Consider the following 16,164-nt stretch of genomic DNA (forward strand, 5'->3'; position numbering starts at 1 on the left):
CATGGTGGTGCAACGACTGCAGCGCCTGAGTTCCCTCTGGTAAATTTTTGTAGGAAACTGATTTGAGCCAATCAGAGGCCGCAACAAAACCTCTGGGCCAATCAGAGTTGATAAGATCGCTAATTTGACAATGTACAGAATAGCAACCCAAGCATGCCAAGGCTGACTACTGGGCGTGTTGGTATAGCATATTAGAGGTTGGATTGCGCAACATTTTGACGAGACACACCACAGAGCGCTACTTGCAACTATTGTTTTATTCCCTTGTCAGTGGAATAAATACAGGAAGATACTTAGGGGGGGAGGGCGGTAGCGACGAAAAACAAATAAACAAAAATAGTTTTGACAAACATTGCCATCTACCAATGCCAAGTCGGCTTTGTCATGCGATCGTTTTTGCTGCGCTCGACATCACACACAAGAGACCAGGATACGAAATTTCAGATTAGTGCGTGAGGAAATCTAATTCCTTTGCACTAAGGGATACTGAGGGTGTGCTCACGCACATACTTCCCAAACGCGCAATCTCAGCGGCTTCGATTATCTCCCGTGTTATTTGGCTGCCATCTTTGCTCACAATCTCACAATTCTTAGAGAGGCCGACATCCGCAATCTCTACAATGTATCCCAAGGCGTCCGGCGACTGTTCTTGAAACGTTATAATCATGTCGCTTTAATCTTTCGTTTAAACATCATCCAGTCTGTCCGACGTACTTTCTGCCGCACTGAAGTGGAATGGAATATACTTCTGTGTTGTTTCACAGCCTCGTTTCTGTGTGCCACCTGGGTTTACCTTTGCACACATGCTCAGCAATTTTTGCGGTGCGGAAAACACCACTTTTACCTCGCGTCTTTTACCAATTTTCTTTACTCGGTGCGCGATCGAATGAATGTACGGCTTTTGTGTGATATCGAGTGCAGCAAAAACGATCACATGACAAAACCGACTTGGCATTGGTAGATGGCAATGTTTGTCAAAACTATTTGTTTTTCGTCGCCCCCCCCCCCCCCCCCTGAGTATCTTCCTGTATTCATTCCACTGACAAGGGAATAAAACGATAGTTGCAAGTAGCGCTCTGTGGTGGGTGTCTCGTCAAAATGTTGCGCAATCCAACCTCTAAAACCCAAGCTTGACACCTCTACATCAGCCATCGGTGGCGAATTTTTGCAATTCCCTTCTGAGCGTTCAAGGCTATTTTTTTTTTTTTTGCACTGGCGCGATCATTTCAGCACACCATTCTGCTTGCCTTTCTACCACAAGCGATGCAACTCATAGCAAAGAATTCCAACACACAAGGCTCGAAGTCTCGCGATTGGTGTGTGTGTGTGTGTGTGGAGAGAGAAGAGAGAGATGAAGCAGCATTGCAAATGAACTGGAGGACGGGACTCTGATGTGTTTTCTCAGTAGGGAGCGGCAGGCGAGCCCTTTCATCGACGAGTCACACCATACAGATATTAACAACAGTTTGAGAATGGACACAATTGCTGCCTGACCAAGTAGCTGGTCTTGGGTTGCAGTTTGGCCACGCCTCGTGTAGACGAAGTGTTCCACAAGTGTTCTAAAGCTCTTTACACGCAAGCAGTAGCCACTAAAAACTTCGATTACTGAAACGTGCCGCTCGCTTATCGCGTACCATACTGGAAGAACGCTGCGGACAAGAAGCAGTATTTATTTCTACCGAGAAAGCGTACACTACACACGACTGCATTTAGACTCAACGTTACCGCCTTACTCATACGTTAAAAAAAAGAACCCCTCAGAAAGTGATCGCCCCAAATTACACATAAGCGAGGGGGAAAAAGATTAAAAGGCGGCAAGGCCTCACTGTCTGCCTTCCCAGAGCAAAACGATGGGCAGTCTGGTTCTTTTAAAAGCAGCCGCTACAACTGGACCGCGAAATCGTGCCTTGGTGGAAGCGTCTACCTTTCCGCTGAGCGTCCGTGGCCGATCAACACTTCACAGTCCGGCGGGCAGGAGTCGAGGCTGCAGTAGGAGTCGTCGTGTCAATCGGGCGCCACTTACCCTGCGGCTGCTGATGGTGCATCGCAGACAGCTTCTCTCGAAGGAAGAGCCTGAGGAGTAACATTGATCGTATCTTGTTTCTTCAGAGGCACACCCAGCGGAGGTGCAGGCAAACCAAAAAAGGCAAAGCATGTTTCGTGCAACAGAAACAAGCACCGCGCTATTTTCGTTTTATTTGGTTTTGCGACCCGCAGGGTCGGTGGGCGACTCTTGCTGCACGCGGGCAGTCCGTCAAGCCCAGCTCTGTATTATTTTTTTTTTCTCAGGCCCGGGCAAAGCCCTGCTTCGTCCCATGTTGCCGAGCTGTCTCTTTTGTTATGTACACAACGCTCCCACAATCACACACTCACGCACTCAAAGTAGTCTTCACTCAGCCATCACGCCGAGAAGAATCGAGCCACGCAGAGATCATGCCTTCACCTCTGGCTTTGCGTGTTCCGCAGCTTCCTTGGGTGCTTCCGACTCGGCGGGGCCCTTGGATTCCACGTCTTTCGGCAAAGGCACTTCCACAGTGCTGCTGCTTCCCCCGTTCGACTTACTGCTGCTGCTCACCTCGCCATTTGTCTCTGCGGTCGCAGTGGCAGCTCCCGGTGCAGTTTGGTCAGGCGAGCTGTGGCTTCGGCAGGAGCTCCGCTCACGGTCTCGACTTCGGCTGTGGTCCCCTCTGCTTCGTTCACTCCTGTCCTTTTCTTTGTCACTCCGATCCTTGTCCCCTCGATCGCGGTCACTCCTGTCACGATCCCGATCTCTGTCCCGATCCTTGTCACGGTCCCTATCGCTGCGCTCGCTCCGGTCTCTGTCCCGATCGCGATCGCTGCGGTCCCGATCCTTGTCGCTCCTGTCCCTGTCACTGCGGTCCTTGTCACGCTCGCTCCTATCACGGTCACGATCACGATCCCTGTCGCGATCCCTGTCGCTGCGGTCCCGGTCCTTGCTGCGGTCCCGGTCCTTGCTGCGGTCCCGGTCCTTGCTGCGGTCCCGATCCTTGCTGCGGGCTCGGTCCTTGCTGCGGTCCCGGTCTTTGCTACGGTCCCGGTCTTTGCTGCGGCCCCGGTCTTTGCTGCGGTCCCGGTCCCTGCGCTCGCTCCGGTCCCGGTCGCTGCGGTCTCGCTCGCTGCGCTCGGACCGTGACCGGGAGTCACGCTCTTCCTCCTCTCCTCGAGACCAGCGGCTTCTCCGTTCGCGGCCGCTGCTTCGTCGCCGTTCCGAAGCCTCACCGAACACATTTGTGAAGACGCGTCGGTTGCCCCTCTCCCCGCCGAACCCGCCTTCTTCGCCGTCTCTTTCAGAGCTCGATTCGTTAAATCTTGACCGAGAAGGCCCGAAGAAGCCAAAACCACCAGGCTGTTTCCATGGCTGCTCGCCGTTGCCCTGCCGCTCTTCAGCTGCTGGCCCGTTCGGTCCTCTGGGAGGCTCCGGTGCACCAGCCGGCGGTTTCCATTCCTTCGGCGCTTTCCCGTTTTCGCTACTGCTCTGTTCCGCCAACTCGACGAGCTTGTCTTGCACGTTTTTCTCCCCCTGGCATTCAGGTCCTTTTCCCTCAGTCGGCTTCACGTCTGTGATAACGGGCCCAATCACTGGAGGCATGTTAGGAGCCAGCATGCGGTGACCGGGTGCCAACATTCGCGGTTCTGGGGGCCCAAGCTTTCTTAAATCCGGAGGGGGACCACCTAATCTAAAGTCGGGTGGCCTGAGCATCCTATGGTCTGGCGGCCCTGGCAGTATTCTGTGGTCCGGTGGTCCGCCCATCATCCGATGATCTGGAGGACCTCCCATCATTCTGTGGTCTGGTGGTCCGCCCATCATCCTATGATCTGGAGGGCCTCCCATCATTCTGTGGTCAGGAGGAGGGCCTCCTATGATTCTGTGATCTGGAGGTGGGCCTCCCATCATTCTGTGGTCTAAAGGAGGGCCTCCCATCATTCGGTGGTCTGGAGGCGGCCCTCCCATCATCCGGTGGTCTGGAGGCGGGCCTCCCATCATCCGATGATCTGGAGGCGGGCCTCCCATCATTCGATGGTCCGGAGGTGGGCCTCCCATCATCCTATGGTCCGGAGGTCCTCCCATCATCCTGGGCTCTGGCATAGGACCACCGATCATTCTGTGGTCCCGCGGACCACCCATCATTCGATGCTCTGGAGGGCCACCTAGCATCCTGAGTTCCTCTGGGCCACCCATCATCCTTGGCTCAGGCGGTCCGCCCATCATTCTCGGTTCCATAGGGCCACCAATCATTCGCGGCTCTGGTGGACCACCCATCATCCTTGGTTCAGGACCTCTGTGCATTCTGTGCTCCATGGGACCACCCATCATCCTTGCTTCTGGAGGTCCATCAAGCATATGCTGTTCCAAAGGGCCACCCATCATCCTCTGTTCCCCTGGCCCACCCAGGATGGCCTGATCACGTGGATTGGGAGGACGGAAATCGCCTGCTGGGGGAACTATCATCCTTGGGTCTGGGCCCATCATACGAGGGCCGAATTCCATGCCGGGTCTCCCATCAGCTGGGTTCTCAAAGGGAAACATGGGTGGCCCCCTGAAACGTATAGGCGCACTCACAAATGCTCTTGGTGGAAGAGGTATTGAAGGCATTCCAGGCAGTCCAACAGGCATTGGGATTGCTGAGCTAACTGGAGGTAAGTCAAAGGTACAAGCTTCCTGCCCTGGCTCAGCAGCCTGCTGCCCTGAACTAGGTTCATCCATCTGCATGTTTTCGGGATCAGTTTTCTCAGACTGTGTGGCTTTGGCATCAGCGCTGGATGCTTCATGACTAGATATAGCCACTGGAGATTTTGCTTCCTTTGCTGGCACTGCATTAACCTTTTCCTTTGCCAGCAGACCATGGTTTCCAAATTGACCTGGCATGCCAGGTGGTGCAGACAGCGGCATAAATCCGCCTGGGGGATGTGCCGTTCCGAACTCATTTGCAGCAGGTTTAACACTCTCAGCAGATTCCTTATTGTTGCCCACTGCTGTTTCACCAGAAGCAGTGGGGATCATACCAAGGCGACTTGCTTCACTTGTGCCGTCTTCATCGGTGGGTGTTGCATCACCGTCAATGGCCATGGGTACATCAGTAGCCTCGCTTTCTGTAACAGGTGTTGCAGAAGGTGCTGTAACAGGTGCTGCTACAGCAGCAGGTGGCTGGGTTACAGTTACTGCAGGTGCACTGGAAGCAGCGGGGCTTGCTGTGGTGACATTGGGCAACACTGCTGCTTGGGAGGTTACCGGGAGACTCATGGGGGGATGAAGGGGCAAGCCAAGAGCAGCCCCAGGCAAGCCTAAGGGTGGAGGAATCAGCCCCAATGCACCAGGTCCCAACAGAGTTTGAGATGTGTTTGGTGGCACCATCAGCATGTGGTTAGGCGGAGGAGGCACACCCATTGGCAGCTGGATTTGAGGCATCACCAGGCTCTGGGACGGCAGCATACCTGTAAGGTGTGCACAAAAATAAAGCCATTTGAAACTGTAAAGCACGAAGAAGTTATCTTCTAATAAGTGCCATGGGGATGCGGGGAAAAGTGGAAACAACTTTTAGAGTGAAGCACTTAAGGGTGACCACCATTGCTAAAAATAGCCAGTGGGAGCTACATCAGCAATATTTTTAAATAGTATTCGCCAAGGAGATAAATACACAGTTCCAGGCATAACAAAGCAAGGCCTGCTCTGGGCACACCTTTCTGAATTTACATTGCGAGCTTTTAGTCATTGACATAGATTGTAAACAAATGATAGCATCAACTAAAGGCTATCTTGAATAGGTGAGTGGCAGCACACAAAAAACAACAAAAAGAGGAGAGCAGAGGACACAAATGTCTACTCTAGTCTCTGCGCTGTTTTTATGCACTGCCACCCTCTTGTTCAAAATAATTGAATACTAACTTGCCTTAGTAAGATCTTGATCAGGGCTAGTTGGTTCATGTTTAGAACTGAGGTCGAACAGTGCATATAAAACAAGGAAAAGAATAAACAACAAATACCAGAGACAAACGCCGACTGCCAACTGAAAGGTTATTTGAAGTTCTCCAGCCATTTTATACCTTTTTCAGCATAGGCATGCGTACACCAGACACAAGAACATTTGCAAATCAGCAACATCATAATCTTTCATCCAAAAAAAGCTATTCTTTTCCCAAGGCAAGAGAGCGAATGATTACACATTTCCTTACATTATAATGCAATAAGCTTCTATTATTTCCTTTTCCCTCTTCCATTTTCCTTTCTCTATGAATTTTCTTATTTCAAATATGGGAGTGCAGGGACACTTGTTACAATGTCCTGCTAAATGACTCCCATAGTCATTCTTTAGGTTTCTGTTGTGCTGACAAGCTCTTTCATTTAAGCACTGTCCTGCTTGACCTATATAGGTTTTTCCACGGCTCAGCGGCATCTGAGAATGTTGCGCTTGCAGTCAGTCAAACGAGATTTATGATTTGTGGCACACAGGGGCCTTTCGCACATTTTCATACGATTACATATCGAGGAAGGTCTGTGGTATTTGTTTCCTTGTTTTATTTGCGCTGTTCGACCTCAGTACTAACTTGCTCAATTATTTACATTAAAATGCCAAAGTATCTATCTATGCCAATGATGTATTAATTGATAGGCAAAACACATTGACCAAAGTAAAATATGAGCTATCAGGAGTGCAAAAGCAAGGGTGTTCACTCTCTGCATCAAAGCCTTCCCATCTTGCCACAAATTGCTGTATCTGTGTGTGCACCCGTCTATTATGACAACTATTTTGTCCTGTCTTGATCAGCAGCTTGCCTGTGAGGTAACTAAAGACTTCCATGTTAGAAGAAAAGGAGCCAGTTGAGTAAGTCAAGCCTCCATTAATCTCTGTAACAAACAATTTGGATTTTTCTTAAAAGTATGCAAGCTTCGGCATATTTCACTTTAACAGTGTAGCGCTCTTTTACCCTTTTATAATGCCATTCTTTTTAAGGCTAAAATTGAATAGAATGTTAGAAAGAATTGAATATTTCAAGAGTACCACAAGTCTAGCCTTTCTTTTTGTTTCACAGTTGGAACAGTAATGCCTTCAAACTTTTCAAGCATCCCTTTTTCATTGCATATATGCTAGAATTTTTTCCAATAAGAGTTCAGTTAAGAGTAAGTGCAAGCCCTGTTTCTACTTTCCTATGGCTTCTTCTCAGCAGTGCTGTCGACATACAATCTCTAATAGCATCCTAGCTGCAGGGTGCCTACCGAGGTGGCATTTCCAATTTACCCCAGTTTTCCAGGTTTTTCCAGAGTGCCATTGCAAAATTCCCTGAGTGACACAGAACTTTGTTTTACGTCAAGATGGGCTGACACCACGTCACCTGATGGTGTCACACTCTAGTAAGCATGTTAAATAAAAAAATTACTTAATCCAGTTTGAATAGTAAGGAGTAGTGCTTATTTTATTCAAAAAGAAAACAGAAGGGAGGGGTTAGTAAAATGCAAAGCAAATAAAAAAATATCAGAAAAAAAAAGGTAAAATCCATTGAACTGCGACTTGATCATGCAGATCTGCGGGCATCACATGCACTATAGGCGTGTTCTGTTGACTAGATCGCGCAAATCTGTGGGTATTTAAGCAGGTGGTTCTTCAAAAATAAAACCAGTTAGAAAGTGCTCGTCCTTGTGTTGCCACTATTCTTCGTCCCTGTTTGCGCACAAAAAGTTTTAAGATGAATCTGTTCCAACTAGGCGGACTCGCAGTTATGCTTCGGTTCATTTCTAGTTCTTCCGGCCCTCTTTTTACTTGTCCGAACTATAGCTTAAACAACCCAGCAGTTCTGGTGCCTATTATCGCGGCCTGTGAGTGCAGAGCACGGTTGTTAAGCTGGTTCCTGAAACTTGGGGAATGCCCTGATGAGGTGGTGTTGGTGACCGGATGGTTGCTCCCATCTGCAGGACATGGGAGAAAAATGATCAAGATCTTGCGATCAGAGAGCCGGAGACAGGTTAGACATTTCAAAGAATGTCTAAAGGCGGCCTGTTCGTCTGCTTCCGATGGTCTTTTTAACGCGAAGGCTTTTCGGGACTGGTGCAGACAGGCAAATATTGTGACTGAGGCTATATGGAACTATGTTCGTCGAAAGAAACTCCAATGTATGAAAGCCTCTAACACTACAGCTAGAATAGAACTGGCAGAACTTTAGAAGTGAATCAACAAGCGTAAGACAGCTGACATAAAGAAGTATAATATGGATAGAATTGAACATGTTCTCAGGAACGGAGGAAGCCTAAAAGCAGTGAAGAAACTAGGAATTGGCAAGAATCAGATGTCTGTGTTAAGAGACAAAGCCGGCAGTATCATTACTAATATGGATGAGATAGTTCAAGTGGCTGAGGAGTTCTATACAGTACCAGTGGCACCCACGACAATAATGGAAGAGAGAATAGTCTAAAGGAATTCGAAATCCCACAGGTAACGCCGGAAGAAGTAAAGAAAGCCTTGGGAGCTATGCAAAGGGGGAAGGCAGCTGGGGAGGATCAGGTAACAGCAGATTTGTTGAAGGATGGTGGGCAGATTGTTCTAGAGAAACTGGCGACCCTGTATACGCAATGCCTCACGACTTCGAGCGTACTGGAATCTTGGAAAAACGCTAACATAATCATAATCCATAAGAAAGGGGATGCCAAAGACTTGAAAAATTATAGACCTTTACGGTCCCTTGCCTACAAAGTATTTACTGAGGTAATTGCAAATAGAATCAGGAACACCTTAGACTTCCGTCAACCAATGGACCAGGCAGGATTCCGTAAAGGCTACTCGACAATAGACCATATTCACACAATCAATCAGGTGATAGAAAAATGTGCGGAATATAACCAACCCTTATATATAGCTTTCAATGATTACGAGAAAGCGTTTGATTCAGTCGAAACCTCAGCAGTCATGGAGGCATTCGGAATCGGGGTGTAGACGAGCCGTATCTAAAAATACTGAAAGATACCTATAGCGGCTCCACAACCACCGTAGTCCTCCATAAAGCAAGCAACAAAATCCCAATAAAGAAAGGCGTCATGCAGGGAGATACAATCTCTCCAATGCTATTCGCAGCGTGTTTACAGGAGGTATTCAGAGACCTGGATTGGGAAGAATTGGGAAGACCTCGATTGGGACCAACTGCAATGCATGCTCACTGACCTGGAGAGGCAAAGCCGAAGGGTGGGTCTAAAAATTAATCTGCAGAAAACTAAAGTAATGTTTAACAGTCTCGGAAGTGAACAGCAGTTTACAATAGGTAGTGAGGCACTGGAAGTGGTAAGGGAATACATCTACTTAGGACAGGAAGTGACTGCAGATCCGGATCATGAGACTGAAATAATCAGAAGAATAAGAATTGGCTGGCGTGCATTTGGCAGGCATTCTGAGATCATGAACAGCAGGTTGATATTATCCCTCAAGAGAAAAGTGTATAATAGCTGTGTCTTACCAATACTCACCTACGGGGCAGAAACCTGGAGGCTTACGAAAAGGGTTCTACTTAAATTGAGGACGACGCAACGAGCTATGGAAAGAAGAATGATGGGTGTAACATTAAGGGATAAGAAAAGAGCAGATTGGGTGAGGGAACAAACGCGAGTTAATGATATCTTAGTTGAAATCAAGAAAAAGAAATGGGCATGGGCAGAACACGCAATGAGGAGGGAAGATAATTGATGGTCATTAAGAGTTACGGAATGGATTCCAAGGGAGGGGAAGCGTAGCAGAGGGCGGCAGAAAGTTAGGTGGGCGGATGAGATTAAGAAGTTTGCAGGGACAACATGGCCACAATTAGTTCATGACCGGGGTAGTTGGAGAAGTATGGGAGAGGCCTTTGCCCTGCAATGGGCATAACCAGGCTGATGATGTTCGTCGAAAATTGCCGAAGAAGAAAAGGGAAGTGCCAGAGGGATGCCTTCTATTACTAGCGGGTGCAACGGTGGAATGGCATCAACAGGTTCTCAAGTTGGGGCCAAAGTTCTGCGTGGAACCAAGGATCGACATCGTCGACAGGTTAGCACTTACAAGGGACATTGCCAGGAGTGTACCAGAGAAACAAAAAGAACGATGTGTGGTGGAATGTGTGGACGTGGTGGCCAAAGCTTCGGTAAGCGATAGATCCAGACCCAATGTTGATAGGACTGCTAAGTATTTAGTTGAGAATATCTGCGTGTTGTTCAAGTAGACAAGGAAGGCTTTCTGGTTGTTGTACCAAATGATTGTTACTTAGAAAAGGCTTTCCTAGCGGTGAACAAGTGCTTTAAGAAATGTGACCAAGATAAGTTTGTGTATCGTGTGAAGAACTCAAAAGGAATGAAATTGGAGATATTTTTTAGGGCGAAAACCCACAAGCAAGAAATTCCATTTAGGCCAATTGTGTCCGAGCGAGGGTGTTGGCAGGTTCTGGTCGCGGAGTTTCTGCAAAAAACGTTGAATTCCCTAGAAATACAGGATCTGTACTTATTGAAAAACTCTGAAGGTCTTGTGAATTGTCTGGCATCAGATAGTACAAGCTGCAGCTGGGGATTCAGCATAGATGTTCAAGATCTTTACTATTCCTTACCGCATGGGCCCCTTATGTCCAGTGTTAAAGATTGCATAACAAATGAGAATGATGAGGTGTCATTCCGCAATACGTGCGGCATGGCCGTTGAATCCTTTCTTGAACTTCTGCATTTTTATTTAGCGAATACACATGTGGGATTCTGTGGTGAAACGTATATACAGGCAAGGGGTGTGTGCATCGGGTCAAAGGTAGCTCCCATCCTAAGCAGCATTTTTTTGGAAAGCATAGAGAGAGAGTTGGCCAAAGATTTAGAAGGTGTAGTAAGTAAGGTATACAGATATGTCAATGACTACCTGATTTTAGGCTGTCATGTAGACAAGGGTGCTTTCAGGAATAGGGTTGTAGAAGCCTTCAATTCTCTGGGCAAGGGCTTAACATTTACTTTGGAAGTACCGGTAGATAATAAGCTAAAATCCATTGTCGAACATTCCCCAAATACAAACAAAAAGGAGATGCATACAGAGGCAAATATTTTCGAAGATGAGCTCATTGGCGTGAGACCCAAACTTTGTTGCAAGTGAGATTCTCTCTCAACAGTTGGTAAATTCAACTGTCCTGACACACTCACAGCCAGTGCACAACACCTCAGTGTTGCATTTTAATGCTTTATAAAGTTTATTTTGATATGTATGAGGGACACCTGCATCTCGGTGTCAGCCAACGCTTTGTTTTCCGAGTGATGGTGACAGGCCAAGGTCTGCAAGTGATGGCGCTGGCAAACACTCCCAGGGTTCTACTAGTACACATAAATACCCAAGAAAATGGATGGGGAAAGAGCGCCACGGTAGCTCAATTGGTAGAGAATCGCACGCGAAATGCGAAGGTTGTGGGTTCGGTTCCCACCTGCGGCAAGTTGTTTTTTCATCCACTTTAATTTCCATTAATTTATCGTTTCTTCATTACATTTATTAAGCACAAGTAATTTCCCCTATGTTGTCCTTGGTGTCAGTGTTTGTTGGCTTCTCATGATATGACAAATAATCGGGCCCCTCGGTTAACCCCCTTTCTTCTCGTTTATTCTTTATGCAAGAAACTTAATAGCGAACGTCGAAGCAGCTACGCTTAGAGTTGCTGCGGTGGTGGCTACGGTTGCCAGCGGCTCTGCATGAGAGAGCGCCGTTCAAGATGGCATCTACAACTTACTTACGGCCTATGAAAGTGTAGCCACACACTGTCTCGGCCAAACATGGAGGCCATGGCTGGTGGTGGTGTATGCCGTCTCTAGCCAAAGCTGCAACACTGTCAAAATGCCAGCTCCCTGTGTCACATCAGTGGGCAAAGGCTTCGAGAGGTATGAATACACGCCTCTCTGCATAGATGGTGGAAGAGCAACGTACAAGTCCAGGTTGCCACCCAGGGGCCCCAAGATTCCCAAGCATTTACCAGTTCTGTGCTCGCACTAGGCATAGCCTCATCCCCGTAGGCTTGGAGAACTGAAGTGCATGTGTTAGTGTCAAGACCACAGATCAGTTTGATTTAGCTAGAGGGATTTAGTTTCAATGAGGGTTTCATGTAATCTCAAATCTGCAGGCTTACGAGCCGGACCACTTACCCTAGCTTGCGACCTTCACAAGCTAATTTTGATTGGCAACAAGATGGCCCTAAGGTGTCCGTGTGGGATGAGTCACAGCTGTTTCATGTTGGGGTTCCTCAGCTACAACTGTGGGCAAAGTCCGTGGGACAAGACTAGTAATCTAGAAATGTAAATCTAAAAATAAAACTCAGCACAGTGATGCCACAGTCTGCAGTGAGTGAAAAAGACAAGCAGTCTATGCTTAGAGGAAATTGCATGAGGTGCCAGTATGGTTTAGTGCTTCATTTTTATTGTGCCATCACAATACTCTTCTGGCTCAAGCCTTGCCAGTTTTTTCAATCATTTCTCACATAAGGGTGTGCAAGACTTTCCGAATGTTTAAGCGAAAGTTCGTTTTTCCAGCAATTTTGACAGTACCTCCTCTTAGGGTGATTTGTGATGGCCACCCTAGACATTTTTTATTGTTAAAGATTTCCTCAGTGATATTAAAACAGCAGGCACAGTGGGTTAGAAGTGATGCCATTGTGGATTACACATAAGCATCACACATACTAGCCATGTCTTTCAGTGACATTTTTATTTATTTATTGGTAATACCTACATCACCCAAAGGCATTGTTGTAAGAGAGTCCAAGAGAAGAAAGAGAGAGAGAAAACAAAGGGGAGCAGGCATAAACATCGGCAACCAGGGTCAACAGTACTGAAAACAATCTATATGAAAGTATCTTTGAAGAAAGAGGACAAGCACCAAAAGCAAAGAGAAAAACATTGTTCCGACTCTATAACATCAAAGTACAATCAAAATGGACATGTGGCTTAACAGACCCAACTGCACTAATGAAGCAAGGCATCAAAAATATCTCCACAGGGAGCTCATTCCAAACACTAATAGAATGAGGAAAGAATGAGAACTTGAAAACATCAAAGCGATATTTATACTCCAATATTTTTTTTGAATGGTCACGCCTTGAGGATATATAAAGCGGTTGCTTAATATACCTATCTTTATCTATTGCTATTTGCTTATTATAAATGCTGAAGAGAAACTTAAGCCTCTGCAATCTTCAACTAGTTTGTAGTTGTTTCCAGCACAATTCGTATGCAATGCAAAAAGATTCTTATGCGGAAGTCATAACTGCCAGTCAAACCCCACAGCCTGTTTCTGTACCCTTCCTAATTTATCTTTGAATATGGCCGTAAAGGGGTCCCTGCAACACAAGCATGTTCTAAAATCAACCTAATGTTAAATACAAGGTTTCCTTCAACTTTTTCGGTCTATGTTCAACATTTCTACAGAAAAAGTGAAGCAACATAAGCATGTTCTAAAATCAACCTAATGTTAAATACAAGGTTTCCTTCAACTTTTTCGGTCTATGTTCAACATTTCTACAGAAAAAGTGAAGCAACATAGAAGTTTTGTCAGCAATTTTATCAATGTGACATGTCCAGTCTAACCTGAAAGTGAATGTAATACAGAGGTATTTTACATGATCAGTCGCTTTAAGGATGAGATTTAGGGACTTAAAAACTGTTTATCAGTTCTTTCTTATTGGTAAATCATGAAGACATTTAGCTACATTTAGGTTCATGTGTCAGATGTCGCACAAGGACATGTTAATATGACACATTGAATCAAAATTTGAAAAACATGCTATTTTCACTTTTCCTTCTTACAGTTACCTGGATGTTAATGACTATTTGCTTCAACAACACTTTTTAATCATTTCCCCATTGATGTGCACTATTCCCCCCCCCCCCATCACCTTACGCTCAAACGCTCTTTTTTTCAACAGAAGCCTGCTTCTCATTCTCTTCTGGATGTTTTATTTCACAATAAAGCAGGCTCCCATATGCAGCTGCTATTGGTAGCTGCGGTCGGCTACATGACGTAGATACCGTGGCAGCTGCAGGGTGCTGCCGCGAGTCCACTGGCTAAGGGCACTGCTGCTCAGTGAGGGCGACCGCGTGTGGCATACGTTTAGCGCGTCGTAAGCACCAAAATCTGAGGCCATGGCATCTACGTTAACATTCAAAATGAAATTTGAACTGCGTGCCACGGTGACATTTAGAAGGCGAAGTTTTGTGGGCATGCCCCGCTCCACCATAGGCTTCGCAGTGCATGGCATTGAAAAAAGAATGGGAGCACAGCGGAAGCTGTGTTTGATTTCCAATAACTCTACTTCTGCTGAACGCACTAAAGTACTTTTTTTTTTGTGGCAAAGTATTTCTCAAATAGCCTATTTTCACTTCGAATTCCTTTCTCCACTTCGCTAAAGAGTGGTTCAGCGCCCCTTTAATAGAAATATATAACAATTCTAACCACGAGCTATTTGATCCAAATACTGGATAAAAAGTTTTGAACATTCATGCATATGCGTAACAATCCCGAGGGTTACAGGAATCTACATTATGTGCTTGTACGACAAATACCATACATTCTAGTGTAAGGGCCACAGCCCTAAATTTAAGTCTAAATCGATAAAAAATACTCCAAACGATATTCATGCACTAGCTACATCTGTCATACCTAAATGTGCATATTTGAGCAGTGCATAGTGTGCAACATGTCAGGCTCCTCTCCAGTCAGTTTGTTGTTTCTACAGTTGACGCTGTGTTATGTGAGTGCTTGTGTCAACTAAGCACTACAGCTATGCTTTCAGGCTTTTTGTAGGCAACGCCTGCTGCTGCGTACCCCCAAGCCTGTGCACATCTGACTGTGCATCGCACAAATGGTCTTCATGAACTCCACATGAAAGTTATTGTAGGAAGTGATGGATCGCTTCATGAAGTTAATAGTACGTCCCCTCAGACAGACCAGCGGCGACACCAAGGTGAGACACGCTTGGCGAATAGTGTTGATGGATGGTACACTGCCACTGTTCCCAGCGATGGGGACAGGAAGCTCCTGGAAGAGGGTGTTCTGCGCTGTTTCCTCAACCCACTGCTACCTGCTAAGGCCGTTTGACAGACACTCCAGCTAATTGCTGGTCATCCCAGGAACTAAGGGACACCAGTTTGAGTCAAGCGTAAGAAGCCCTGTTTACGAAACTCCCCTCCTTTCTTTGTGTTTAGTGAACAAAGGTGCCAGAGTGATTGTGGGCGCCCTCGCCCTCAACGCAGATCCTTCGGCAACTTTGGACGCTCCGATTGGACGAAGGTGGGATGGCAGATTTTTCTGGCCTAGGGATCTAGGAAGGTCAGAAGGAATTCAAGCGGACTTTTTCGGCTTCTTAGTGTGCTTCAATTCAGTCATACTAGACTGATGAGGCACAACGTTCTCCACTCCTCATGTAGATACTATAAATTAAGACAGACGCCTCATTCTCGATAAGAACATGTTCCTCCCTTCAACAACTTCCTTAGTGTGGATGAGTCGGACGATGGCGTGGGCCAGCTACCCCTTCTGACATTCCTGACACCAACTCTTACAACTGGCTGGCAGCGGTGAATGCTTGGTTTTTGCTTTGACTATCTAGGCTTCATTTTGTGGTTGTTCACTCTAGAACAGTAGGGAAGCTGGATTGTTGATTGTGAGCTAGGTGATGTTTACATAGTTGTATTTAGCAAGTGGGACCAAGTCAGCAAAACAGCAATGATGGATTTCAGGAAACTACTGAGACAAAATGTTGGTTGTCGGTGAAGAAGTGGGCCTAGTGGTACACAAGGGAATGATTAAATCAGAAGCATTAAAGCTGATTTCCGAATAGGCAAGTGAGGAGGACATTGGAATTGGGTTAGAACTATTTAGGAAAAGAGAGGAACGAGCAAGTGAGAGAATGGGACAGAGAGAGAAAGAACGAAGAACAGGACCAAGAGGAACACGAGAAAGATTGTGAGTTAAGAAAAAAGCAACTTCGCCTAGAAAGTAAACATTTGGAGTTGTCTTGAGCGAGTGAAGGTGCTCTGGAATGATCGTCAGGCAGAATTGTACCACATGGACAGGCTGTTAAAGCCCTTTGAAGTCGGGAATGACATAAGGTTGTTCCTAGGAAATTTTGAAAGGACTTCTAAGAAGATGTTACTGTGTGAGAAGGGGCTGAAACTTGCAGAGGTCGCAG

General features: G+C 46.5%; 1 protein-coding gene across 4 annotated transcripts in view; it reads right to left on the reverse strand.

Annotated features, from left to right (window-relative positions):
• Nucleotides 1–1,650: 1,650 nt before the first annotated feature.
• The window catches only part of Isha (Insulator su(Hw) mRNA adaptor), a 150,473-nt gene continuing 135,959 nt past the window's right edge, over nt 1,651–16,164 (reverse strand). For all 4 annotated transcript variants that reach the window (XM_075697021.1, XM_075697020.1, XM_075697022.1 and 1 more), the window contains one exon: nt 1,651–5,454. In XM_075697021.1, coding sequence (XP_075553136.1) covers nt 2,432–5,454 — 3,023 coding nt within the window. In that variant the 3' untranslated portion in view covers nt 1,651–2,431. The remainder of the gene's footprint in view (nt 5,455–16,164) is intronic.

Source organism: Dermacentor variabilis, chromosome 6, assembly GCF_050947875.1.
Source record: "Dermacentor variabilis isolate Ectoservices chromosome 6, ASM5094787v1, whole genome shotgun sequence".
Taxonomy (NCBI): domain Eukaryota; kingdom Metazoa; phylum Arthropoda; class Arachnida; order Ixodida; family Ixodidae; genus Dermacentor; species Dermacentor variabilis.